This window comes from Chaetodon trifascialis, chromosome 17 (assembly GCF_039877785.1).
Source record: "Chaetodon trifascialis isolate fChaTrf1 chromosome 17, fChaTrf1.hap1, whole genome shotgun sequence".
In the NCBI taxonomy this organism is placed as follows: Eukaryota; Metazoa; Chordata; class Actinopteri; order Chaetodontiformes; family Chaetodontidae; genus Chaetodon; species Chaetodon trifascialis.
In genome coordinates this window covers 17346608-17373132 of record NC_092072.1, presented here as the reverse complement: position 1 = coordinate 17373132, position 26525 = coordinate 17346608, and the positions used below count along the sequence as shown (strand labels likewise).

Below are 26525 nucleotides of genomic sequence, written 5' to 3'. Positions count from 1 at the left end.
AATGATGCAGATTTACAAATATAAGCTTTTTTAAATGGAGAATTTAGGATGCATTAATGCCAGCAAATAGGTATTGACTTGTATTGTGTGTGTGTGTGTGTGTGTGTGTGTGTGTGTGTGTGTGTGTGTGTGTGTGTGTGTGTGTGTGTGTGTGTGTGTGGGGGTGTGTGTGTGTGTGTGTGTGTGTGTGTGTGTGTGTGTGTGTGTGTGTGTGTGTGTGTGTGTGTGTGTGTGTGTGTGTAGGGTCGGAGGGTGGTGGAGGTGTTGTCCATCTCCAAAGTCAGCTACTCCACGCTGAAGGGTCTGTTTGGGAATGAGAATGGAGCCTCACGCTGCTGCCTGGTCACTGTGGCCACTGAGCTCTTCCTCCTGAGCGGCAGTGTGGAGGGAGCTCTAAACACACTCCGAGGTAACAGCTCTGACCCCGCAGTGAGCAGGTCGCCACGATCGGCTTAGCTGACCTCACGCACAGTTTCGCTACTCTGTGGCTCAAATGCAATTGTACTTCTGAGCGTCATTGGTTAAATCGCTTCTCTTAATTCAGAAAACGAGTGGTTCCTGAGTTCGTGCCTGTGGCCGTGCAAGCCTGCTGATGTGGAGAGTCGGATTCGCGTGTTGATACGCTTGGCTGAGAAAACCTGTCATAGAGACACACTGGATGTCCTCCGGAATCTCCCAGGAATCAAAGAGCCCAACGGTGAGGGAAGGAGAAGAAAACCTTTTTGCTGCCTGTGATGTTAAAAACCCCAATTTCTCTCATTTTAGATCAAATATGCTGTTATATACCTGTATATTGAGGTTCAGTGACACATGTATCAGACAAGGCTTTGACTCGTTGTTGTGAAAGACAGAAGCCCAACAACAGTCTCCAAACATTTCCCAAGAGTTTGAAGGACTCAGACTTTTGGGCGAAGCAGTCATTATTCTGAGCATTAGTGTTCTTAGCACAGAGGGAATATTCATAGGCGAGCACAGCAGCTGTAGGTGTGTTTCTGTGATGCCCTCAGCACGTTTGCTTGTAACCGCTTGTGTTTCTTTTTGCTCAGACTTGATCAGTATCTCCAGGTACCATCCTCTGTTCAACTCTCACCTGCAAGAGTTTGTGGACAGGCAGGCACTTCTTGTAGCTTCGGACACAGTGGACTTCATGCTCTCGAACAACCTGGCACTTGACCGCGCTGTGCTGCAGATACTTTTACACAAACTGGGCAAGCAAAACCTCTGGCTCCGAGCTCGGGAAGTCTTCAGACGTAAGTAGCACCTTCTGCTTTATCGGCTTGCTCCACTTATATTAATACATATCATTAATGCAAAAACTAGACAAGTGAACGACTTGTTGTGGAAACTTTGACTTCCTCATGATTCCACTCATATTGATCAGACTCTCTGAGTGTGGGATGCTACCCACCTGTGTCCGCTCCGCCTGGCCTCATGACACTGATGGTCCCCTGTCAACTGGGGGAGGTGGAGCTGGCGCTCGCCTTCGAGATGTTTATCACTGTCAACGCAACGGCCATTTTCCACCTTTCGGAGATGACCACTCGCTGCCTCAGCATCACTCTAAAAAGGTAAGGTGTGTGTTTGCATGTGTGGGATCCTCGCCTGCATCATGTGACGTGCATGTACATGAGCTGCTCCCTCTTCCAGGACTCAGAGCTGTGAGAGCGAGTACCTCTCGGCCGGCAGCCGCCTCCTCTCCGCTGCTTGTATCCCTCAGCCTAAACTAATCGTTCACTACACAACAGTTAACTCCTCGCAGGAGCAAGTGTTCAGACTCGACATTTCCTCTGCCCGCTGCTGGCTCCGACACAATCACTTGTGGGCCAATGAGGTGTGGGCGCACTGAACCAAACTGCGGCCCATCAAGTCCTTAACTTTCCCTTCAGCTGACTCTGGGGAAACAACCCATGAAATCAGGAAAAACAAATGCATGTGCTTCTTTGTTGGCAACACTATTTCAACTTTGGCTTTGATTAAGAAGCAAGACCAGAACCTTCGACTTTGTTTTTTGCAAAGGTTTTTTTTTGTTACTTCCTTGTTGTTTCCTGGGAGTTCTTTTAGCGGTTTTGTCTTTGATTGATGTCACTCAGGGTTTGTGTGATTGGCTATTTGAAAAAAATAAGACCTGCATCATTTTGTTGGGTCATTAGATTTTGTTGATACCGAAAATGTAAATAACATCTGAGTGTATATAGGTATATATCTGTAATTGTGTTAAGTCTTTAATAACAGTATTATGTTACCGTTTTATATTGCTGATTGTCGAAACCTTGATTGTTGCTTGTTCAAGAGCTGTGATTTACATTTTGTTTGTATGACGTTTTTATTAAAAAAAACAACAAAAAAAAGTTGTTCTGCTCTAACAAGTTTACCTCTCTAGTGTTTCTTCACAAAAGGGAAACTAAATCCTGAGACAGATCTTTAGATTTTCAGGTTGTCTGTCCCATCCTCATGAATGCGGTCTCAGGACGGCCCTGAGGACGTTTCTTCAAATTAGGCACAAATGTTAACTTGGACTCATATAAGAACTGATTGGATTTTAGTGGTCAAAGGTCAGTGTGACCTCGCAAAACATTGACATTTTATATCCAAAATGTTTTTGCGGGAACACTTTTCTGGCCATTTTTCAACAGCAAAACTCAGGTACAGACAGGCAGATTGGGACCATATTCCACATTTGGTCAGATACTGAATTGGTGACGCTAATCTTGACCACCACCTTGAAACTGTGGTGACTATGTAGATCTTCTGAGCTGTGTGTGTGTGAAGCATCTATGACTCACAGTTTGGAGTTTCTTTGCAGCAACATCCATATTTGAAGCATTTTCACTACATACCTCTGGAGAAGAGAGACCAGTTTTCTAGCAGCCCTGAAGGTAATCAGTTATCAGTGACTGGGAAGGGCAGATTCCACACCGCAACCAATCAGTTTAAGGGCTGAACCTTTTGGCACATCGCACTGATAATGCATGACTTTGACAGAGCTGACAGGTCTGGTTGCTATTTTGCACATGCCTGGCGATCCTTGCAGTCATGATGGCGCTCTAAGTAAAGATCAACACCTTGTGTTTTCATGTCCAGCTGGCACATAATTAGCCGCTGCAGTCTTTACTACAAACGATGGGAACTGCACTGACATGGAACTTTTTTCAGCTCCGTAGAGCAATTAGTCGAGCGGAACACAGCGTACGCTATTTTTAATAATAGTGTTACCGGTTACCATGGCAGCCCGGGGATGGACTGATAAAGCAGAAGTCAGTTAAACTTCCTGTTGATTCAACAGCACAGTGTTATCTGGTTTGAGGATGACGCTGCTCAAACCTTCAGTGTTCCAAAGAAGTGAGAAAACAGAGCAGTCGCTCAGCCATTGTCACACAAAAGGAAAACTCAAATGAAATGTGTTTGTACTTTCTGGTTTGATGTGGTCTCATATTGAGGAGCTGCGTGTGGCCGGCATGAGCTGCCTGTTACAGAACAACTGAACCACCAGGGGGAAGTACTGGACTGTGGTGAGAGGAATCATAAAGGCTGATCAGCGGCAGCCTGATTCTCATGTTAAACAATCACCCAGCTGCTGCAGCAACAGTTCCACGTCTGAGATGACCAGAGAGAAATGAAAGATTACACCATTGACCACAAGAAACACAAATACGAAAAATGTAGAATTTCAATCTGACGTTTTATCCTGTGTCTTTATGATGTGTCGTCCTGCCCAGTGCTCTAACAAGTTGGGGACACGGAGGAGTAAAAACAGGCCTGGCAGCACTTCACATGGTCTGCACACATGAATGGCAACATTGTCCAGAGGCGCGTGCCAGTTAAGCCCCTTTAATGTAGCATGTAGAAACAGTATATAAACATTTACTAATTGCTTTAAAATGTAGTTGTTAATCATAACTCCGCTTGTGGAGGTCAGAATTTGGATTGTTGTCCAATTCTGTATGTTAATAACTAATAAAATACTCTATATCTGCTTGCAGCCACATTTGTAGTGTAACTTTAGACAGAGGGACTTCAAGGGAAGCCCCGCACCATTCAGTCAGATGATTTGCTGTAAATAATGGAAAATTGCTGGCGCCCAAACACAGACGCCAGTGTGTGTCATCCAGGGAGAGAGAGGATCCTGACACAGACACTGATTTTTTTCTTATTTTAGTTTTGCTCCGAGCAACGATATCTGAGCATGATGCTCAGCCCAACCACATCGCCTCAAGCCCTTCAACAACCTTGCCTGCCCTCCCGACCAAGCCATGTGTCATTTTCGGCTGATGCTTCATCATATGAGAGAATGAATTCTCCTTCACGCTCAAAGAAAGGAGGACTTCTGCAGCCGGGGTCATAAGGACTCATGGGCTGCCTGCGGTGGCTTCGTGAAAGGCTCGTGTGAAACACACTGCCTTTTTTGGTGCTCCTTCACGAGGAATGTTTTCTCACTTTGACATATCAACATAACCTCTGGCATCTTTTCAAGTGATTCGTCTTTTTATCTGCCCGCTGTTACTTTGATCGCTTTGCAAAGGTTCCTGTAAATCAACCCTGCTGCCTCCCGTGTTTGTCCGAGTCACCGTTCTTTCCTTTAACCTTTGAGATTGATGGAGTAACATTTGTGACCCGTGTGTCAAATTAAATTTGTCAAGTGTCTCATATGATCTCACTTAGATAACAACCGAACCCCACAGTTTTGACTTGTCTGCTCCATGTACTGCTTTCCTACAGTGCTTGTGTAACCTTTCGTTTTATTATTGACCTAGTCCATCATTTTATCCTCAGCAAAGATCATTGACATCTTTGTAACCACTGATTACCTCAGTCATTTTTCAAGCAAAAACCCAACATATTTTCTTGTTTCGGCCTCTCAAATGTGAAGATGTGTGGATGAATGTACGTATCACATGCAGACCAATAAGCTGCTTTGTCTCTAAACAAGTCCACAGAATACTGTTTACTCCACCATACCGAGCTGTACGTCACAGAAATGATGCATATCCATGAGAGTATACAGATTTTCAGCTGTGGGATGCTGCTATTTTTTTTTCTTTTTCTTTTTCTTTCAGAGTTCAGGAAATCATTCATATAAAAAAAAAAATACAAGAGGATGTGTTAATTAGTCAATATACACACGCAGTTTGCTAATCTGTTGAGCAGGTTTTTAAATGCAGCGTCTTGTGTGCCAATTTATATTTGTATGAAATGTCCGTCTAGTGCTTTCATGGAATCTACAGTAATTTTAGATGCACTTATTTGTGCATTGATTGCAAGGAAATGTGGTTTAAGCAAAGCAAAATTAAATATGTCACTGTTTACGTTGCTACGCTGTCACCGTCAGTGCAAATGAAAACATATTGTAGACTAGACTTTAATTGCTGCACACAATACTGTAAAAATGTATTGTTCATTATGATGAAATTTCTCTTGCCTATCTACAGCGTTGACTGAAGACCACGACGTCTAAGTTTTCCTGTAACTTCAGTAGCCGTTGGCTAACCTCCACCAGTGCTGGAGGGCTGGAGTTCTCTAAACCGTTTAAACTTTACAAACATCAATCATAATTAGCTTCATGTGCTGTATGTCCAAGGGGAACAGTAAATTTGATAAACCCTAAGTGCCTCTGGGTTTTGCACCATTTCATTTACTTTTGCTTTTTCCATTGTTAAAACATTTGATATGTTTGATACATATGTTTCACTGGCGGCAAAAAATTGTTTCTCACTTGTCACTCACGACTGACTGACGCCCGTGAGAGTTGCGCGCGCACGACCCCGCCTCTCTCGCTATCGGGAGCGAGCGTTTGGCGCACGCTCCTCTCTCCTCCCTACAGCGGAAGTGGGTCCATTTTTTCTGCCTCAGTTGGATGAGAGTGGCTCGAGGAGCTGCAGCAAGAGCAACTCGCGTCCACGAGACTGCACGCCTCATGTTTATGTTAATGTTATTTCGCCCGAGTCGAAACAACGGCAACAACAGCGGAGTAAGGGACGTAATTAAGGTCCATACGGTCGTTGGACCGAGTTTTTCCCGGTTGTGAGGCACTGTTTTCCACGCTGCCCGGGGAAACGACCCTGCGCATTCCTCCACGCAGAGCGCCACAGAGGGAGACCAACCGACGGACCCAACGAGGAAGGAGAGCTGGAAACGGCCTCTTCACAAGGTGGACCGGGGGAATTCACCCACAGTGGCTGGTGACAGACGTCCTGTCTGATGTTTTGGCTTTATCGGAGACTCTGTGTGTTTGTGCCTGATGCCCTAGTGACCCGAGGCACACTATGAGATCGTTGCTTTGATGAATAATTTAACGTTCTCGGTGTCCGAGGCTCGCGCTGCGACTCCCAACCGCCCGTTGGCTGCGCCCGACGCCCACTGAACGGGCCCCAATGGTGGACTAGAGAGAAGCGCCACAGCGACAACACGGGCCTAACTTGGAGAACAGAAAAGAAACGAAAATTATAAATTTCCTTATAGGCCACTCTTATAGGTCTTGTTTTGTAGCGCAGAGCCCCGTAGTCATGTTGCTGAGTCGGTGGGGGAGGATAGACGGAGCCCCTAGTATTTCGACGCCGATCCAGTGTCACTCCAGTTTCGGATTTATTTTATGAGCCTCAACTCAGCACCATCGGCCAATCTATCAGTACAGAGGCACCAACATCGTACATTGTCATCTCGTGGGTCTTATCTGATAGAATGACACGGATGTGCCCACTCCTCCACAGACGCCTTACACAACTGATTTGATGTGATCTTAACAGCCTAAGTCTTTTTCTTTTTGTTACCTCCGAAAAAATCTTTGAAGAAGTGTTTGGAAGAACTGGCTACCTCCTTGTTTTGCATTAGTTCAAAGTTATATAATACAGAGAAAAATCTGTAAGTCGATGAGCACCGTTTTCACTGTTGAAGCTGACTTTAATACCTCATGAATCTACCTCAAATACAACTTAATTTTCTACACAACACAGTGGGCCGATGTGTCCCCTAATCAATACCTCAATCACATTGCTGTTGTAGACTTAGCCTGTGTTTCGGTAACGCTACAGATGGCTTCGTTTCCAGAGTCGGACCTGCAGACCTGCCCGCTCTGCAAGGAGCTGTGTGGCTCCTCTGCTCCTATTTCCTCCAGCTCATCTACCTCCTCATCTTCCTCACATACCTCATCCTCCTCCAGCCAGACCACCAGGAGGCTCCACGTCCTACCATGTCTCCATGCCTTCTGCAGGCAGTGCCTAGAGGGCCAGCGCAGTCCTGGGGACCCGCTGAAGCTGCGGTGCCCCACCTGCGACCAGAAGGTGTCCATCTCTGAGGCTGGGGTAGACTCCCTGCCTTCCTCTAATTTCCTCTTCAGCAACCTGCTGGACGTGGTGGTGAGCTCAGAGGAGCAGATCCAAAATAAGAACGGCCACCACCACCGGGGAGGTTTAGGTGGAGGCTCCTCCAGCTTCCATCACCCTCATGGAGGCCTGCTGCACCCTCACAACCTGGGAGAGCCTCAGTGCAGCTCCTGCGATGAGGAGAACCCAGCCACCTCCCACTGCCTTGACTGCCAGGAGTATCTGTGTGACAACTGTGTGCGGGCACACCAGCGGGTGCGGCTGACCAAGGACCACTTCATCGAGTGCTTGGCAGACAGCCTCCACCTGGGCCGTGTCAATGCAAACAGCAACTCAGGCCAGCCAGGGGTGTCGGTGTCCCTCGCGCAGTCCCTGCAGAACAACTTTGCCCTGCTCTCCCTCTTCCAGGATCGCATGAGCTTCTGCCAACACCATGACAATGAGGTGAGTAGAGCATAAGAATAAAACTTGAACCACTGCACCGGGGACCGACAGAAGAAGGGCTGTTTCTGTTCATTCACATAACCAACACATTTTTGGAAATGAATAGGAAATATATGCACGACTGGGCTGTCTTGGCCTCTATATGTCCCACCCTACTGGTCCTGTTTTCCTGTATTGTGTAATAACATATTAAATGTGCACACACTCACACTCACACACTCACACTCACACTCCTATAGTGTAATAGCATTATGTGTGTAGTATAGAACCATACTGGAGGCCATATGGCCTTAGGTTCAAAGGGAGCTGAGTGGCTCTTCACCTACTTCCCTGGACACAAACAGGCACGTGTGCTGAGCTGGATTTATACATACACACACACACACACACACACACACACACACACACACACAGAGACCCTGCGTGCACACACACACTTGTAAGCATAGACACATGCAGAGTCTGGTTAATCTGTACCACACCATCCATTCAGGGCAGAGAGAGGCCCCTGTAGTAACTGCACACATGTTTCTATGACTGTTAGAAGTCCTATCCATGGACATATTATAGAGATTTAGCTTTTCTCTGTCAATGGGAAACCAGCTGGAACTGTAGGCCCTTTTTTCCCCACCATGTGATTGGAATAAAGTAAACTACAAAGGTGTGTTAAACAGGAAACTGACTTTTTCTTGGTTTAGTCAAATAGTCAGGAAGAATAACATAGCGTGAGTAGGGGTTCTTGGAATGTCATTTTTGTACCATTTCTGGTTTCTGTCTAGGAGCTTAGAGAAGTTCTTCCTGCTGCTGGAGAATACATTTCTTGGCCGCAAGAGCATGAGTAAAAAATGTTTTGTGCAAGTGCATTGTCAAAAAGGTCTGGCCTAGTGAGATCTGTAAGTGTGTGATCGTTAAGTCAGCAAATCACACAGCATATTTACATACACTCTAATGATTGAAATTATCAAAGTGTAGTGCTGTTACAGAATTTAAAGCCATGTTAGCTTTCCCACATAACCTATTGACCCTTCGCTAAACCCCTCTGAAGAGAAACTGTCCAATCATTGCTTAGTAAGTGTAACTAGGCACCAGCAGGCCTGTCAAGCTCTGACATTTCTCTACATGTTGATGCGGCGTGCACGAGGCTTTAGGAAGAGCCCTATTCAATTATCTAGAGGCTGGTGTCCTTTTTTTCCAGTCTTTCATAAACCTAAAACATGAGGAACATGGATCAATATTTGTCTTTATCTGCTATAGGGCTGGGCGATATGGCTGAAAACTCTATTACGATATAAGTGTTTTATATTGGTCGATATCAATAATTATTGATATTTTTTATGACCTATTTAAAATAAGGACCGGCAGAAAAATACATTCAATTTAAACATTTTTATTTTAAATTTAACCTTCCTCTGATTATAATCCCCTCAGCTATCAAGGCAGAAAGGAAAGGAAATGTCGACACAACCATGGAAAACACACAAATAATAATTGTAAAAAAAAAAAGTGTAAAATGTAAACAGAGAGAAACCTGAGAACTTTTTTTCTGCAGGTTTAGTGCAGGAAGTTCACAAGCTGATTCACCTTCTGGTGAATAAAATGTTTTCAGATATGTGCAGTGTGTTGCAAACATAGCAGAAACTGAGGTAGAGTTGACATCTGTAACATACCAACAAACATGATAGACAGTTAAGTAAGATTGACTATAAAACTATAAAACCAGCCTAGACATATGAATAACTTTAGTCACTCTTTTTACTCTAAACATACATGAACTATTCAATTATATTTTTATTGTTTAAAAAAAAAAAAAAGCACGTTCAAGAGATGTTTATAACCTGACTTCTCCACAGTGCTCAGTGAAGCATGTCTTTAGCTATATGATATGCCGCTGCCTCCGTTATGTCTTCGTGCCTTTTAGATGATTTGTCATCAGGCACTGAAGCAGATACCTCTGCATGGTGGTCAGCTGCTTGTGTGGTGGTGCTGCAGTTGGCGGACGTTGGCGAATACGGCGGCGCTCCAAAGAGTGAGCACGGCTAAGGTGGTTAAATAAGTTTGTGGTATTATCGGTCTTGGTGGGGACGACGGTCTTGCACAAATTACAGACCACATTGTTCTGACTACGGTCTGACTTATAGAATCCAAAAAACTGCCATACTGGCGAGCTGACTTTCCCTGTTTTATCGATAATTTCTTTGCTTGCTGCAGCGCTTTCCATTTCTCATCTCACTCCTCGCAAAGCATCAAACACTAGACAACGAGATGGCACAACCGAACTTGATAATGTTACACGATTGGCGTATTAGCGTGTCTCTCTCACTGATTAGTGATTACTCCCTACGTTGCTCGGTTACCTGAGAGCGAGTGCCTTTGTTCTTGCAACCATCCTCGCTTCGCAACTTCAGGTTTCTTCCAACAAAGAAAAAAAAATTGAATGTTTTATCGAATGCATTTTTTATTGATATTGATGACGTGTCTATCGCGAGACATATCGCTATCGTTTTATCGCCCAGCCATAATCTGCTATGACTTACGCTATAAATGTTAGCTTGTCTGGCTAATTGGCTTACCACCTAGAGGAGTCAGCAAGCGTTACTTCTAAAGGCAATCTGTGTTATTTGCTCTTTATTACTTTGTGAGGTTACAGGTCAAATTGGAAAAATACCTTTCCAGCAATGGCGTGAGCTAGCTGATGAGGACGCTAATGTCATGCCCTGGACATGTAGCTTTAGCCTTAGTCTTTTATCATTATAATGTACACAGCCATCAAGAATATATGTAATACCCTTTTACATTGTTCTTGTTCTAAAATGTCTCACATTGAAGGGTCAGCTGGAGACGGACTAGCTAGCTAGAGTAATAAAATCTGGTTGCAAGAGTCATTTTAGCCAACAGAATCCCAAGTCATCCTCTAGAAATGATAAGCCTGCTTTTGTTTGCTTCTGTGAACCATCAAAGACCTAGTCTGTCAAAAAAAATTCTTTGCATTTAGATGGTAGATTTGACCCCATTATCACTGTATGGGCAGTTCAAGAAGGGAAAGCTTGACAGATGTAGCAACAGTAACTAAGGAGGGCAGGGTGTAGAGAAGGGTCAATCAACAGATGTGGGTTACACATTAATCTTTAAAGTTACAGTAGTGTGTGTCTAACACTGGAGATGTGGCAGGATGCCATTCATTAATTCCTGTCACACGTGCAGTCTATCCCTGACATGTTCAGGAACATTTGCTGCATTGGGTCATGTGTGAAGGAGAGCAGGAATCAATATTCAGGGCAACCTGTACCGCCAATCCCCACATCAGAACCTAGTAATATTTCAGGGAAATGGCTGTGTTGTGAATGAAAACCGTAACATTGCAGGGATGAGCACGCCATTTGAATCTGCAGCTTGTTTTAGGTTGCCCTGCCAATGCTTTCGCAGGTGGTTTGATAACAAGCAATGCAAGACCCAGTCTTCCACCCTTCGGCCTCATTGTCTTCTACCATGTACATGTGCTACGTCAGCCTTGCCCAATCTTCCTCTTCTGCTTCTGATTAGTTTTTTGGCAGTTGTGTTGCATTACCACCATCTGCTGGACTGTCCCTTGCCCCATATGTTCTGGCATTGTCATGGCATGTGTGAAGAGGCGCAAGATGCAAATCCTCCTGAAAGTAGCCGCACGTATGACTAGTAAAACTAATGTGTGAAAGAGGCTATTGTTAATTGAACCTCAGGGAACATGCTGGTGGCACCCACTGGGTTTGGGTGATGCGTTAAAATTTTCCGACCAGCAACTGTCAGCCCAACAACCAGCAGTTTACAATATATTTGCACACTGATGGGACTTACAAGCATAAGAAAAGCAACACAAGGAAGCACATAGCTTAGGAAGTTAACCGCTTTGTCTTGTACCAATACAGTGGAAACACGAGAATAAAGTAGTATGTAAATTAAAGATGTACAAAGTTATGTTTACAAAGTTATGTTTACATTCAGTGTTTCTCACAAGATTGAACAATGTGTAGCTCTGAGCCCAAACAAACACGCTGGGGGCATTTCTACACTCAGAAAACATTTACTTAATAGTAGTGAGGGTGGGATGAAGCTTCTTGAAGCCTTCCAGCCAAACCGTTCAGAAAAAGGTTTGTTTCTCGAGGCTGCATGTGCACACAAACCCCCCAGCTGGTCAAAGACTGCTAAACAGCCAGATATATTATAAGTAGTTTTATCTATTCGCAATACACTCAAGACTGTCCTGCAACAGTGCAGCCTGGGAATGACTGCTAAGTAAAATAAATGAATTCATCTTAATAAATGCATTTCAGGTACCGTTCATGTATTCATTCATATTAATTAAATTTATATTTTTGTTTAGTGTATTATGGGTATGTAACATGACAATACAATAGAATAATAGTGTACTTATTTTATTGGGAGAGATCAGATCAAAATGTTCTCATACGGGGGAAAACTTTCTCTTTCTCACAGGCTCCATCAAAATAAGCAGCAGTAAAACAAAATGCACCTCTGTGTCACACACAAAGCAACAAAACGCCAACTCTAACCCACAAAGTGTGAGCGAATCCATTGCGGGAAATACATGTTCATAAATTGTGCCGATACTCGAACCAATTCCTTAACTAGTGAGGCTTCGAACGTCATCGGTGACGTCACTCAACCTAAATGAGACAAGCGTCGTTACGCGCTTCGCTAAACACTTCCGGGATTTCTCGACACGCTTTGAAGCGTCGGTACAGTACGACCCATCACTAGTTAATAGACTTTTTGGATGATTTTAAGTTGTTTAATGTTTACACTCATGTTTGGGTTAGGACACACTTTTATGCCCATTCCCATTTGTGTCATTTTTGGTATTTATTGTTATTTTATATTATTTTGATGATACTACTGGATGCTACAGGCGGGGCTTTTAATTTTATTTGTTTGTGCTGAATTGCAGCCATAGACAATTTGAGACATTGGTTAAGTTATCTTGAATGCTGGTTCTGTGCACGTGATACAGAGTGAATCAAATGTTAAGTAGTGGGTTTGAAAAAGAAGCAGAATGGTAGTGTTTTTTTTTCCCAACAGCTTGCCAACCAGCTTTCACGTAACAACACAAGGTGAGCTTGTGTTGAAATCTTCTTGAGCTTCTAGTTTAATAAACATCCACCATTCATTCCTTTTTTTTTTGCCCCAGCTCTCAGACAAATGTTTTACTGGTAAATTCAGGTTCACAGTTTCTTAGCATTTGTTAAAATGTGCTGAATGTACATTAAAATGCAGCCATTTGAGTAAATGAGTAATTCTGTCTGCAGTTTTCAGAACATTAATTAAGCACCTAGTCACAAAGGCCCAGTTCAGATTTCCAATTAATTTTTTTTTTCCATGAGCCCCCACCCCATACACACCCCCTGTCCATTGCCAGTAAATAGGTGGGTTCAGTTTTCCAGTAAAGGCTTCATTTCCCAGTAATACCTCACTCACTCACTGGGCTTCAGCCCTGGGGGAGGGAATGACACAGGAGAAGGCTCGCCTTTACCAATGAGCACTGAGCAAGCAGAGTCAGCGTCCGTCTCCCAGCTCCACATCCATCATATGTTAAAATGGTTCCAGTTTGGCCCTTTTCAGGATTTTCATACATTTTTTGCTCTATTAATCCCCAGTTTGCTTATCCAGTACAAATTTACTTAATGCACAAGTTTCGATTTCAAGGTTTGTGTAGGTGTCCTTTTTAGGGATTTTTACACTCCATCAGAATTGTCTGTTGAACAGTCGAATATCTGCAATTCTATGAATGTCTTCAGGACATATTTAAACAATATTGTGTTGAAACTGGTTGTTTTAGAAAGTTTGTATTGTCACAAACAGCTGTGTGAACATTAAGAGGAGACCTTGTTGCTATTTTGAATGCAATTGTCCAGCAAAGCCCCAAGCAGATATTTCTGTCATCTAGTTTTATGGGTTGTGGGAACTGGTTACTGAAAGGGGACAGCAGAGACCCTCCTTTGCTGCTTTCTTGCATGCAATGGATTTTTTTCTTTCATATGATTTTCTCGGCTTGTATGTTCAGTGCTCTTTGTGGCTTGCTTTCTGTTTTCGGCATGTCGACTACCGACTGTATTTCCTTCAGTTCCTCTCATGCAAGCCCACAGCATACATTGCATGTCTGCAGTCAGTTGGCCATCAGCTGTAGCCTTCGCTGTGCATTCAAGTGCAACTCTCAACAAAACACAAAGGCACTACATCTGCCTTTGTCTGAGCTACTTCTCTGAGTTGAGCATGGTGTACCAATGTGAGAGGACAGTGTTGTGTGAGTTATGGAGCAGAGCTTTTTTGTGAGGAGTCTGTCCCCTCTGCAGTCTTACATAATTCGTCCAAGGAATTTCTCCCGTCCTGGGAGATTGGTGGTGGCGATGGTTACTGGTGAAACACCTTAATAGCAAAGAAGTGTTGTTGTGTTTTTTTTAGGTTATTGTGGAAGTGTTCGGCTCCCCCATGTTGAAAAGGGGTACTAGAATTAAAAATTTAAAAAAAAAAAGAAGAATTTTGTTGGCCCAGAAACACATCATCTGAGGCTGTGGTCATGATTTGGAAAAAGTTTGCAACAAGAAGAAATTTAGCACAGGTGTAATTAATTAACGTTAACAATGGCTGCATTACAATTAGGTGTTCCAGTTTTAGGGCCCTTGTATTGTGCACATTAGTTCAATATATGGTGGAACCATAATTAGTATTATTAGCTACACCTGTGCTATTCCTGCGATGACACGTCATCTAGAATGAGAACGGACTTTTACTGTAAGCCAAGCCTGACATTCTGAAATGAAATCTTAGATGGTAACTGTGCTGCAGCCTCTGGCAATAGTGAAGATTGACGGGTAAGTCATGTTTGACTGTGCTAAAGCAAATGATATCTGACTGAACGATACAGCTCAACAGTGTATCAGACTCAGCAAATGATAGCTACACAGGCTGACATGGTGTGCAGCTTCACAGCTCTGTGTTTAGGAGGTCCCAGTTCAAGCCAGTTCAAGTTAGGACTGCACCGTCAATAGTTGTGTCAATTTGTATAGTCAAATCACTAATTTGCCTCAAAGGGCTTCATCTGACATACAGAGTGCTTGATTCAGTTTTGCTGCACCCTCACTACCTGGGAAACCCTGATATGGGAAAAACAGGCATGCTGATACTTTGACAGGGAGGGATATGCAAAATCTCTCACTTCATGTTTAACTTTAGCTGTAATGGAGAGAGGAGTTATGTTTTTTTCTCTCCATATGCAGACTGTGGAAGTGAAAATCACCTTTGTTTGCTTTGGCTTGAGTCTTCTCGCAGTTCTCTGCACCCAGACACATGAGTAATGTTGAGGTAACCCATTTTTAAAGCGCACACTTAAATTGAAGATCATTTGGTAATAGAAGCCATCAGAATTTGTCGAACTATGTTGACTCTCCAATGATGGAAGCAGAAGGATTCATGGCAAAAAGAAGAGTTTCAGTTGGAAGATAAGGCTCCTTGGGCCTCAGCAGTCCAGTTCTCCACTGATAAGAATGTAAAGGGTATGTGCACACATGAGTGAATACGTTAGCCTACTTAAACAGCATGAATGTCAGTTGTTACTCATCTCAAGCAGTGGCAGTCAGAGAGGGTCCCATGTTGTGTGTGTGTGGAGTGGAAATGGAAAATTGGATTACATCAATGGACTGCCCTTGGCTTGCTGTGATGTCACCCTCCAACACAGAGATGCATACGCAGCTCCATCTGAGAGACACCTAATGATATGATAATCCTACAATGTGCCATTCTGTGCTTTAGATTGAATTGTTGTCAACATGACAGCGTGCCTGGCTGTGTGCGCGCATGGCGTCTCAGCAACACACACAAATAATAGTCTTTATACACCAGTGGTGGTGGTGGTGGTGGTAGTGGTGGGTGTACCAGAGCAGGCTGAGAGTGGACAGAAAATGGTTGCCAGGCAATGAGCAGCTACAATGCATCGTGTTTATAAGGATGAGGTGAAGTTGAACTAATCAGGTAGACGGCCTGCCAATGCTCTTGTATCTCCTCAGGGGCCATTTTTGTGTAGCTTTAAAGGTGCAATGATCAGTTGCAGTGGGAGGTCTCGGGATTTAATTGTAGTCGGTCACACATTTCCACAATTCTGCTTTTCTTTGTAAAACTTTACTGCTTTATTGTGGAGTTCTGCAGAGGAAGACTATCATTTAAAACATATGGCTTTGTGAATCACCGGTTTTACTCCCCCTGTCTGGAGTTCGCTTGCAGAGAATGTTTGTAAGGAAACCGAACCCAACACTGACGCTGATACAAGGCCAGAGGAATTCCTGTAACTTGAGTTTATACCTCCTGGGTTTGCTTTTTTCCTTCTCTCTCTCTCTCTCTCTCTCTCTCTCTCTCTCTCTCTCTCTCTCTCTCTCACTGGGTATTTCCTCTGCTGTCTCCTGCCTTTCTCATCAGCGCTCTCTGTCTGCTCTGTGTCAGAGACAGTGGACATTATGGATGCAGAAAGTCTCCTCAATGTGATTTAGCAGCTGTTGCTGTTGAGGGCCAAGTGATTACATTTCATCACTCCTGGAAGTATCCCTGTGAGTGTGTGGCGGTAGCGTTTTGTTTTCTAAGAGCATCTCCCATCTGCAGGTAGTTATCCTCTGAAGAGGATTTTAGTGCGTGTGTGTGTTTCCACACAGCCAGCAGAATTGGCTTATATGAAGTTGGACTTCCAGGGTTTTAATGTGCAACATGTGCCCAGTAATTAGAGCGCATTCCCTGTTTCCTGTGTGTTGTGAGTGTGTTTCATGTAGGCTAAGGGGGGAGTGTGTATGTGTGTGTGTCCCAGCTTTGATGTCCATTTGTGGACTTTGGGCCATATAAATTTAATGGATAGAAAGGAAGGCATTTATCACATTCTCTTTGACAACAGGATTTAAAACCCATGCAAAAGCTTGAACCTGCCACTTCCTTCTTAGTGGTCAGGCACAAATGGGGTTTTAATTGGCCATTATTTGACCTCACTCAAGGGGATTGTACTATTAACACATTTAACGTTAAAGCTCTTGGCCCTATTTGGGGGACACTGCACAGCTTCCAGCCACAATCTGTCCACCATAAATGTTTTTTTTATGTTAGGCAAAAACTTTGCTAGTTTGTTCACAGTTGAGGTAAACAGCACACTTGCTGTAATTTGGATATGTACTGCTTCAAGCTTCAGACCAGTTGCTGTGGTCATGATGGCATTAAAGATTTAGATTTTGTCTTGTAGTTTTTTGTACGGTCTTCGGTAGCCATCTGTTTTGATTGGCTCCAGTGTTGACTAACAGGCTCTTAAAGCTTGGCTCATTTGTGTAAAACATTGCAATAAAGCCATGCTTTGACAGACAGCAGCACCGGGCGAAAAAGCACAGCCACTTCATTCATTTGATTGGGTGAACCATTTGTCTTTCATCGTCTGTCATGGGTTGGTGGTAGTTAACTTGTGGGACGCTGATTGTTGCAAAAGGATTATTCAGAGACAACTTTCCAATGTTGTAAAATCTTTCCTTACAGTTTTAGAAGCCACTGTGCTGCGTTTTGGTGTCTGATAGACTTTTAAACACATGGACCTAGTACTCAAATTGACTTCCTTGGATTGTATTTTGTCTCACTGGTACCTGAAACATGTCCTCATCAATGTTGTTTTTGAATTTGTAGAATTGTTGCATGACACGATAGCAGCAGATTGATGAAAAACATTCCCTCATAATGATGATCTATGAATCAAAGTGTTTAGTAAATCTTGTTTCATTGTTTGGACTGTTCCTTCTTTGTTTTCTTTTTTCACTGGTTATGTTTCATTGACATATGTAGACAACAAGACAACAATGAGAGCTTGATGTGAGTGATCGAAGGCGGTTAACGGGAAGTCTTGTTGTCATGGATTTAGGGTCATTAAGTATGCGAGTTGTTTAAGAATAGCTGGTTTGTGACTGTGTGAATATGTACATTTGTTACGTCTCAGCAACACAGCACAGCTTCTCTGTTTCATCTGTCATTTGCTTGAAGCTCTGGCTCCTTTATTGTTGTTGAACTCCTTTTCCCTTGATTTTTATCAACAGCCATCTCTCCCACCCTTTCAGTCCCTTTGCGCGCGCTCCCTCTCGCTCTTTTTTTTTTTTTTTGCTGCTCAAGTATTAAGCACAGTACAGTCAGTCACATGCTCGCTGTGTAAGGAGGCCAGCTGACTGTGGTTTGTTTTCCTTCTCCGCTCTGGGGCCATCCAATCAGATCGCTGGCTTACAGCCACCGCCCCCCATGTTGCATCTGGCAGAGTTTCAAAACATCAGCAGGCATGTCCGCGTGCACATTGTGTCGGTGGCAGCAAGCCAACAGGGGTTGCCACGAGAGGGCGGAGCGGCGGTGGAGGAGGAAGGAAAATAGGAATGTAGAGAAAAAGGTTGACGGAGGGGACGGAGAGAAGAGGGAAAAACTATATGTGAAGAAGATATGGAGGGTGTTTGGAAAAGATGAGAGTAGGTGTCAGTGAGTTCCATAAAAGGAGCTTTGTCTGGCAGATGGTATTCCTGGGATTGCTGGTTATGTTGGGATTGGGTATTCCACAGATTATCCAGCTTGGACGTACCAGACTAGCTGAGCGCTGGTGATGTCTATTTGGCCGTTCATAGGTGAAGTAACTTTGCAAATCGTTCTGCCCTTCCCCAGCTCGCGACCCCAACAGCAACAGATTCACAATGTTGCAGCGGGTTTCCTTGCAGACAGCTCCACAATGTGGACTGTATATATTTTCCTCACAGAGGAAGAAATCATTTGTGTGTGAGTTCTTAAGACTGCTGACACCTGCTTCTGCCTGGTGTGTTGGAATGAGGCATGAGAGTCATGTTTGCCATCAAATCTCAATTCTCAAATGCTTTGCAGTTGTATCTGACATGAGTTTAACTTGTAATTTAAAGGTTCTCCATAATTTCAACATGATTTGTGATGCGGCTCTGCTGACCAGGTGTCCTGTTGAGGGCTCCAAAGCAGGTTTAATCTGGCTGATATATGCTTTTCTCAATGGAAAATAAAACCAGCATTTGCCGAGTGGGAAACTGCTGCTTTCGTTATTATGGTTTTGAAGTATTTATTAAAAACAACTTGTACAGTAAAAGTAGAGCCCACATTTTTGACTCGATGCAATATCTACATTTTTTCTGAACTGGAGTTGACAGAGTTATGAATGACTAGTTACTTCCTTTAAAATTACATTAAGCGAGGCCCCAAATGCTCGAGTTTGCTGCTCAGTGAGCAGCAGATGAACAGGACATCTTCTAAGTGAAATTCTAGATAATTAAGTGAGTGTAAAGCAGGGTATGTGAAAAGTGCATTCAGATGATTCCTTCAAGCAGGATTTGTCCATTTCTCAAGAGAAACCGCCTCTAAAATGTGTTTGGCCCAAGCTGTTAAACACACTGACATCTGACATCAGCTTCTAGGAATGTGCGTGTGTGTGTGTATCCACACCTTTCTGACCTGTCTTGCTTCTGTCTGTTGACAGACAATGCAAGAAAGACCAGACAGAGGCGGTATTATGAAAAGTAGTCTGTCTGCACATTTAATCCTTGTAGTCTAACAAAAAACAGAAAAGGTCTATTTTTTAAAAATTCAAACAAATTCTCTAAAAATGTAACTTTGAAAACACAATGTCCTTTCAACAGATGATCAACTGATGCAACACTTTTCCAGCAGCCTGAAACAGAAATAGATTTTCTTTCTGTAGGTTTAGAATCCTTTTCTCAACATTTTCCTCTTAACAGACAGATGAGATCCTGCTAGCCTGAGCTCCTTTCCACTGCTTGTCGGAAAATAAAGTCCCAGAGGAAACAGAGTCTGATCTCATCTCTAGAAATAAACTCACATCTCCTCTACTTTTGAATTGGTCACTAACAGTATTGTCTTTTTAAATTGGCATATTCAATTAATTTCAATTCCTTGTGCAAATGAAATTATAATTAATGCGAAATTCAATTGTTCAGTGGTTTGATTATGAAGATAAATACACTTATTGTCTGCTGCAAGCATGTTAGCCTGATTAATCAGGATCGAGTACTGTGTTAACTAGTGATGCCTGATTACAGTGAGCGTAAAGATTGACACAAAATAACAGTCAAAAATGCATGTTGTCTTGTGGGATATCAAATGACATTCCCCCTGTGTTTGACATTCAATTACATTTTCTTTTTTGTTCCTGCAAAATCCATTCATTTCCATTTGTAGCTCGAGTTTCAAGTCATACAAGCCATGACTTTGAAAGGCACTGCAAAACAAATTGTGACATACTTGTGAAATCCATTTTTCTTGCATGTCGAGGGAGGGGTGCATTACCGCCTTTGACTGTCGCTCCCACGTCACATGAGAATGTAGTGAGTAGTCCTGCTGCCCAAGTTATGTTACCTTGCAAGGCAGCTGGAATTCACAAGATCATGAGATCGAGCTAGAATCAAGCCCTGATCTGCTACATAGCCTGCCCTGAACATATAGCAGAGACACTAAGGGTTAACCATCATATAGGCCAACCCTACAAGGCACAGAGTAAGATGCAAACTGTTGAGAAAAGGCATTTAGTCATGACCATCACAAATGGCTAAGCAAAACGTGGTTAAGTTCTTTGAGAGAATGTGCTTTCACAGTTCTCAGGGCAGCCCCGGTTTTCTGGCACCACAGTGTGATATTACATGGCCCTTGTCCCCTCCCCCCACTGGGCTGTGTAAGCAGGCGGTGAGTGCTGCATACAGTGATTTTACTGGCTAGTTGAGATCATGCCCTCTCCCCCAGTTCCCAGTACCTATGAAGGGAGGGGAGGAGAGGATGAGAGGAGGGAGGAGGGAGGGAGGGAGGAGGGAGGGAGGGAGGGAGGGAGGATCGAGGGTTGATCCTACCGTTGCCTGCACACTGTGTGAGCACAAGGCCAAGCACATATTTCGAATGTTTCCCTTAAGATTTCCGTGTTGTGCTCTTGTCAAGCCAGAACGTGGTGCGATACTGTCATGCAAGTTATAGATGAGCAGCAGATTACATTGTGAATGTGTATTAATGTATTCATGCTATTACACATCAATAAATGTAATTTTCCTGTTGTTTTCGGGGCTTGTGTGTCTCTGCTACTTTGTAATTTATAATTACTCATGAGATTAGACACTTTCCACAATGTGTCAACTATTCTACTGTTGTGTTAAGAAGAGAACAATTGCTCATATTACTGGAATTACTAGTCCATGATCTGTGCATTATAGTGCTTGGCACTACCTGACTGGTGCACTAGCAGTATTTGCTTATATTTGAATGTATGCCTGCAACTGACAATTGTTTTCACTCTTGATTTAATTTGTCAATTATTCTAGCATATAATGGTTACATTTTCAGTCTGTGAAATGTCAGAAAAAAGTGAGAATAACCTCCATAATTTTTCAGTGTGCAATGTGATGTCTTCAAATCCTGCAATTTCCAATGAAATAAAACAACAAAGATCAGCAAATCTCCGAATGGACTGTCAAAATTGTTGTTGATTTTTCTAATCGATGAATCAACTCCTCATTTCAGCATGTTTTAATGGTTTTCAGTGGAAATAAGCAGGTGGCAGCAAAAACAAAACGCGAACAAAAATAATCCCTAAATTCTTCTGGAAGTATCACTTATGACGAGACATTTTCAGTCACACACGCGAACACCCCAGCATATGTGGGCGTGCCTAAGTGCACACTCATAATGGAAGAGCGTAATGGGCAGAGAGGGTGAATGAGAAACATCCGGTGCTCTAATGAAATACAATAACTCACTTCCCCCCCAACGTAGCCGAGCCCTCCCGCTCAGTTACAGAGCTGGTGAAGGCATGTTTGTTCCAGCCCCTCTCCGATAGCACGTCACTACTAGCATTTCACTCTGTGTGCCTGTGTATGTGTTCTGTTGAGCCTTTTACATGCACATCAACATGTTTGTATATTTTGTTAGAGCGTGCTACATGTTGATGTGTGATAAATAAATCCTGTAGGTGAGTCACCTCTGCCTGACAGCCTTTCCTCCAGGGCGTTCTGTGTGGAATTTACAGCTTTGTCAGCGTGACACCTTGCCTATTTCACATCTTTTTGAGTTGTTTTTCACATTAACGTCACGTGTACGCCAGAGGTTTCTGGTGTGCTCTTGCATGTGTGAGGGTATCCGTCGTGTCCAGTCTATGACATGGCTGTAAAATGCCCAGCCTGTTCAAGAACCACATGTTTATTGGAGTAGCTGTTTTCCTGGCTTGCAAAGAATGTGATTTGCGTGGTGCCTTTTTGTCTCATAAGTCGAATAAAATAAATATTATCGTCACTTTACCTCCAGCTTGTTGAATGGTGGGTTTGAGAGAGAGAGAGATGAAGGTAAAGACTAAGGCAAACAGAGAGGGAACAGGATCCTTTCCATGAAGACCTCTTGGAAGAACCAGTATCCTGTGTGGATCAATAATATTGATTGGTTTTCCAATTGGCCGACGTCTTATGTAATCTACAGCCTTGCTTGTATGAGTGCGTTTCACCTCGAGGAGGGTTGAGCTGTTCATGACACATAGGATCCAATGGAGCTGATAGAAGATATCTGAAGCTTTTTCCAGGTATTTGTCAGAGGATCTACTTCTGAGAAATAGGACTCCAGTGATTTCAATAACTGTTCTGTCGTTTCTCATTTTGCAATGTGTCACATACACAAAAGGTGACTGTAAACAAGTCACGATATTATTGATTCCTGAAAGGTCCATATAAAATCTTATGAGCCAGTTGTTCTTAATGTTTTGTAGGTTTCTATATGTGTGATGGGTGCAATGGTGATAACTGGGTCTGGAGTCAGGACTTCAGGAATAGTCATTGTTTCCACGGTAACGACATGTATCCAACTAAACGGTAGATGGAGGCTTGTGGCTGCATATAATGTTTTTTCCCCCTTATGGTTTTATGTTGGCCATAGGAAATTGAAGTGCACCAACTCCAGATGATGAAAAGACATAGTTTGTTGCAAAGATCACCAAATGATTCGCCTTTAGTGCAACAAGCAAATATTGCTTCTATTTTTTTATGTTTCAGTTATTGTGAAAGCGCAAGTCGGAGCAATATCAAGTTCACACAACAGTGAAACTCTTGATGGTACAGTAATAAAACTGCTCACATACACCGATGAATATGTGCATGTACACAAATCTTACTGCACATACACTGAAAGTGAAACGGTTTGCCAAGAGAGTCAGCAGCGTGGAGATAGTTTTAACACACAAGTCCACTTTGTTTAATGTCCAAAGCCACATGGGCATTGGTTTGGTTTTATTAAAGGCAAGAAAACATATTTTCAGCCACATGTTACATAAAGTAATTCCATCCATCTATGCTGAAGAATCCAGGCATTTATCAGTGCAGGTTTAGTAGACAGTGATCTCATATTTATGAAAACAAATTTGAGATCTGAGGGTCTTTCTGGAGCTGTGGCTATCAGTAATTGGCCCATCTGTAGAGCTACCAGTCGATGATGTGTTAATTGGAACAAGACACCTTTGTAATACCATTAGAAAATGGTGGTGGTGGCCTTTGCAGATGGTGGTGTGGGATAGATATTTTGTTTTGTAAGACTTTATCAGGCTCCTCTACTGAGCAGTAGGTGTTAGGCCTATGAACGTCACAACTTGTAAGTAAGCAAGTCAGCATTTTTATGTAGGGAACCGGTTTCCTGTTGCTGTAAAGATACGTAGTTCATTGAAACACTCGCAGTGTAATTGAAAATATTGGAACAGTTTCATTGGGTGATCTGGGTGCTGGAGATACGACGGCTCATTCGCTCACCCCAATCCATCCTGTCCTTGCACCATCAATCCGTCGGCCCCTCATCAACAACTGCCTCAGCTCCCTGTCCGTCATCGTTTTCTCTACCTCCACTCCAGCCTGGCTGCATTCCTTGCCTTTGTGTGCTCAGTCCCCTTGGAATTTTGGAGATGTTGATGGGTGAGGGGGAGATTGAGTGACAGAGGCGTGCAGAGACTCTAGTAGAGGACAGGGCTCGGCAGAAAGAAAAGGATCCAAGAGGAGCTTAAGGAGAAGGCAGAAAGGAGGAGGAAGTCAGATAAAGGGTGTGTGTGTGTGTGTGTGTGTGTGTGTGTGTGTGTGTGTGTGTGTGTGTGTGTGTGTGTGTGTGTGTGTGTGTGTGTGTGTGTGTGTGTGTGTGTGTGTGTGTGTGTGTGTGTGTGTGTGTGTGTGTGTGTGTGTGTGTCTCATTAGATTATACTGCTCCCCAAGGGAACAGCCATTATTGATGGATTGATTGCACGCACCTCCCCATCCACTCAGGTCTCCTGCTATTGGAAGCCATTGATCTGGTGTCTCTTTGGGATATGATGGCTAGTGCATATTTAATTAGCCTTCCATTACAGCCAATCAGCATTCAGACAAGGGGTTTAAGGCAAAGCTTAGATTTTAGCAATAAAGGATAAATATTTTTTTTCCTTCTCATCCTGATGGACAGGGGCACTGTTTTGTCAACCATGATCAGAGTTGGTTTAACTTCATCCCTCATTTACTGAGCTTTTCTGCTAAAATAACAGATACGTGTAATATGCCGCACATAAAATTGTACATTTTCGGGTAAAAGTAAAACCTTTCAGCAGAAATGCACAAGACTGTTGCCAACTTAATTACAGTAATAAATTGTTTGACAACGTGAAATTGGATCAACATCCCTTTATGGCCCTTCTCCTCAGATGTTCATAGATTGTCCAGAATGAGTATTGATCTAGTTTTGGTGGCCTTTGGTCCCTCTGGTCCTGCTTCTTCTGGCTCTGTGTTTTGGAAGAGAGAAGCTCTCTAGGGTGTCGAGCCTATTTGAGCCTCCCTGGTAACACATGCATATGGATAACTTGGTTATCATTCATGGTCTTTTCTCATTTATTACAGTCAGTCGCACTTTGCGTGCGTGCGTGCGTGCGTGCGTGCGTGCGTGCGTGCGTGCGTGCGTGCGTGCGTGCGTGCGTGCGTGCGTGCGTGTGTGTATGCGTGTGTGTGTGTGAGTGAGTGAGTGAGAGGGGGAAAGAGTGACACTTTGTGATTAATGTGTTTGTCCTCTCAGTCTCATTCACTGTCAGCCTTTGGTGACTCACAACAGTAAAACCCATTAGCTCTCATAGAGCTGGGCTGTCTTATCAAGGCATAGAGAGAAATGTGGTGATGACAAATGTGTCTGTGTGTCTGTTTTAAAAAAAAACATGGACCATTTTTACATTGCCACAGGCCAACAACAATAACAGTGCACTGTTGGGAGTCTGCCAGTATTACAAAATGTACAGGTCCTTAATTACAGTTGATTTACACTCAGTAGACTCTAGGCTTCTGAACAATTACATGTGGTTAGTGAATAAGCTAATAGAAGCAGGAATTATGTTGGTTCATTTGTTCATTTGTCCATCTATGTTTTCATTTTACCAGGTATTCCTGTTCTTCTGCGAAACCTGCTCAGTGCCCATCTGCAGGGAGTGTAGTGTGGGCCGTCACATGGGCCACACCTTCGTTTATCTACAAGACGCCGTACAGGACTGCAGGGCCATCACCATACAGCTGCTGGCAGATGCACAGCAGGGACGACAGGCCGTGCAGGTGAGACAAGAACCCAGTTACAATAAAATGGACAAATATCTGTTAGTCATTAATGAATTTGTTTGCTTGTTCTACCCCTTTTATCTGGAACCAAGGTACACATGCATAAAATAACAGTCTTGGATTTTTGACTTATTACAAAGTGTTGACAAATGTGAAAAATCACCCAAACAATAATTTTAAGAGAACGTGATCAGACGCTCTTATAATTAGTCCTGTATCACTCCACAGGATTCAGATAGGTCAAACTGATGTAAGTCTGAACAAAGTCAAGAGCTCTCCTGCACTATTCTCCAAGGTCTGACAACGAAAACGATCCTTATCAAGATCAAACCAAACAAATCCACATTTATCCATCTCCTAGAGAGATGGAGGAGAGTGTAAAGAGAGCAGCTGTGTCTGTCCATCGTCCCTTGGCACAGAGAAACCAGCCATTAGAGATGATCAGCTTGAATATATTTGAGAGTGACCAGTCCTGCGCTGCTGGGAAACCAGGGGTTAGAGGTGTCCAGCTGGCCCTGAAAGGGGGTGGGTTGCATGGAGTGAGGTTTGGCGGGGGCAGGGCTGAAGGTCAAAGGGGAGGGGGAGTGGTGAGGAGGATGGGGGAGGGTAGATGAGGTATTTAAAGGATTTCAGAGAAAGGAAAACTCCCCTCCTCTTTTCACAAAGTGGAACACTTTGCCCTTCCCCTATTCAGTCACTCTCTCACTCCCTCCCTCCACCTCCTACTCTCACCCCCACACAAACACACATACACACTGCCTCTCTTCATTTAGAGATTGGGCAGCAGCTTCTGAGACCTCCTTTATATTCCAGCTACAGTGATACCTGCACAAGTGAAGAAAGGATTAGAGGTTTCACTAACAGTCTGATAACTGTCTAAACAGTCTTGCTGAGGCTTTTTTGACTTTGTCCAAAAGCACCACAAGTAGCATTTGCTGTCACTGATCCAAGTTTTGACTTTGTGAAGTGAAGGGGTCACAAAAGTTCTAACACTTATACTGAGGTGGACGTGAATATCTGGACCAAATTTCATGGTAGTCCGTCCAGTTGTTGTCTAAGCATTTCACTTGAAACACAAATGTCAAACTCATGGTGGTGCAGGAGATTAAAGTCAGGGCATCATCAAAGT

At 43.3% G+C, this 26525-nt stretch overlaps 1 protein-coding gene across 1 annotated transcript in view; it reads left to right on the top strand.

The window, feature by feature from the left end:
- The first annotated feature begins 5845 nt into the window (after nucleotides 1–5845).
- Nucleotides 5846–26525, top strand: part of trim71 (tripartite motif containing 71, E3 ubiquitin protein ligase) — a 30014-nt gene continuing 9334 nt past the window's right edge. Inside the window, exons 1-2 of the mRNA XM_070984713.1 lie at nucleotides 5846–7760; nucleotides 25226–25393. Of these exons, the coding sequence (XP_070840814.1) occupies nucleotides 7026–7760; nucleotides 25226–25393 (903 nt within the window). The 5' untranslated portion in view covers nucleotides 5846–7025. The remainder of the gene's footprint in view (nucleotides 7761–25225; nucleotides 25394–26525) is intronic.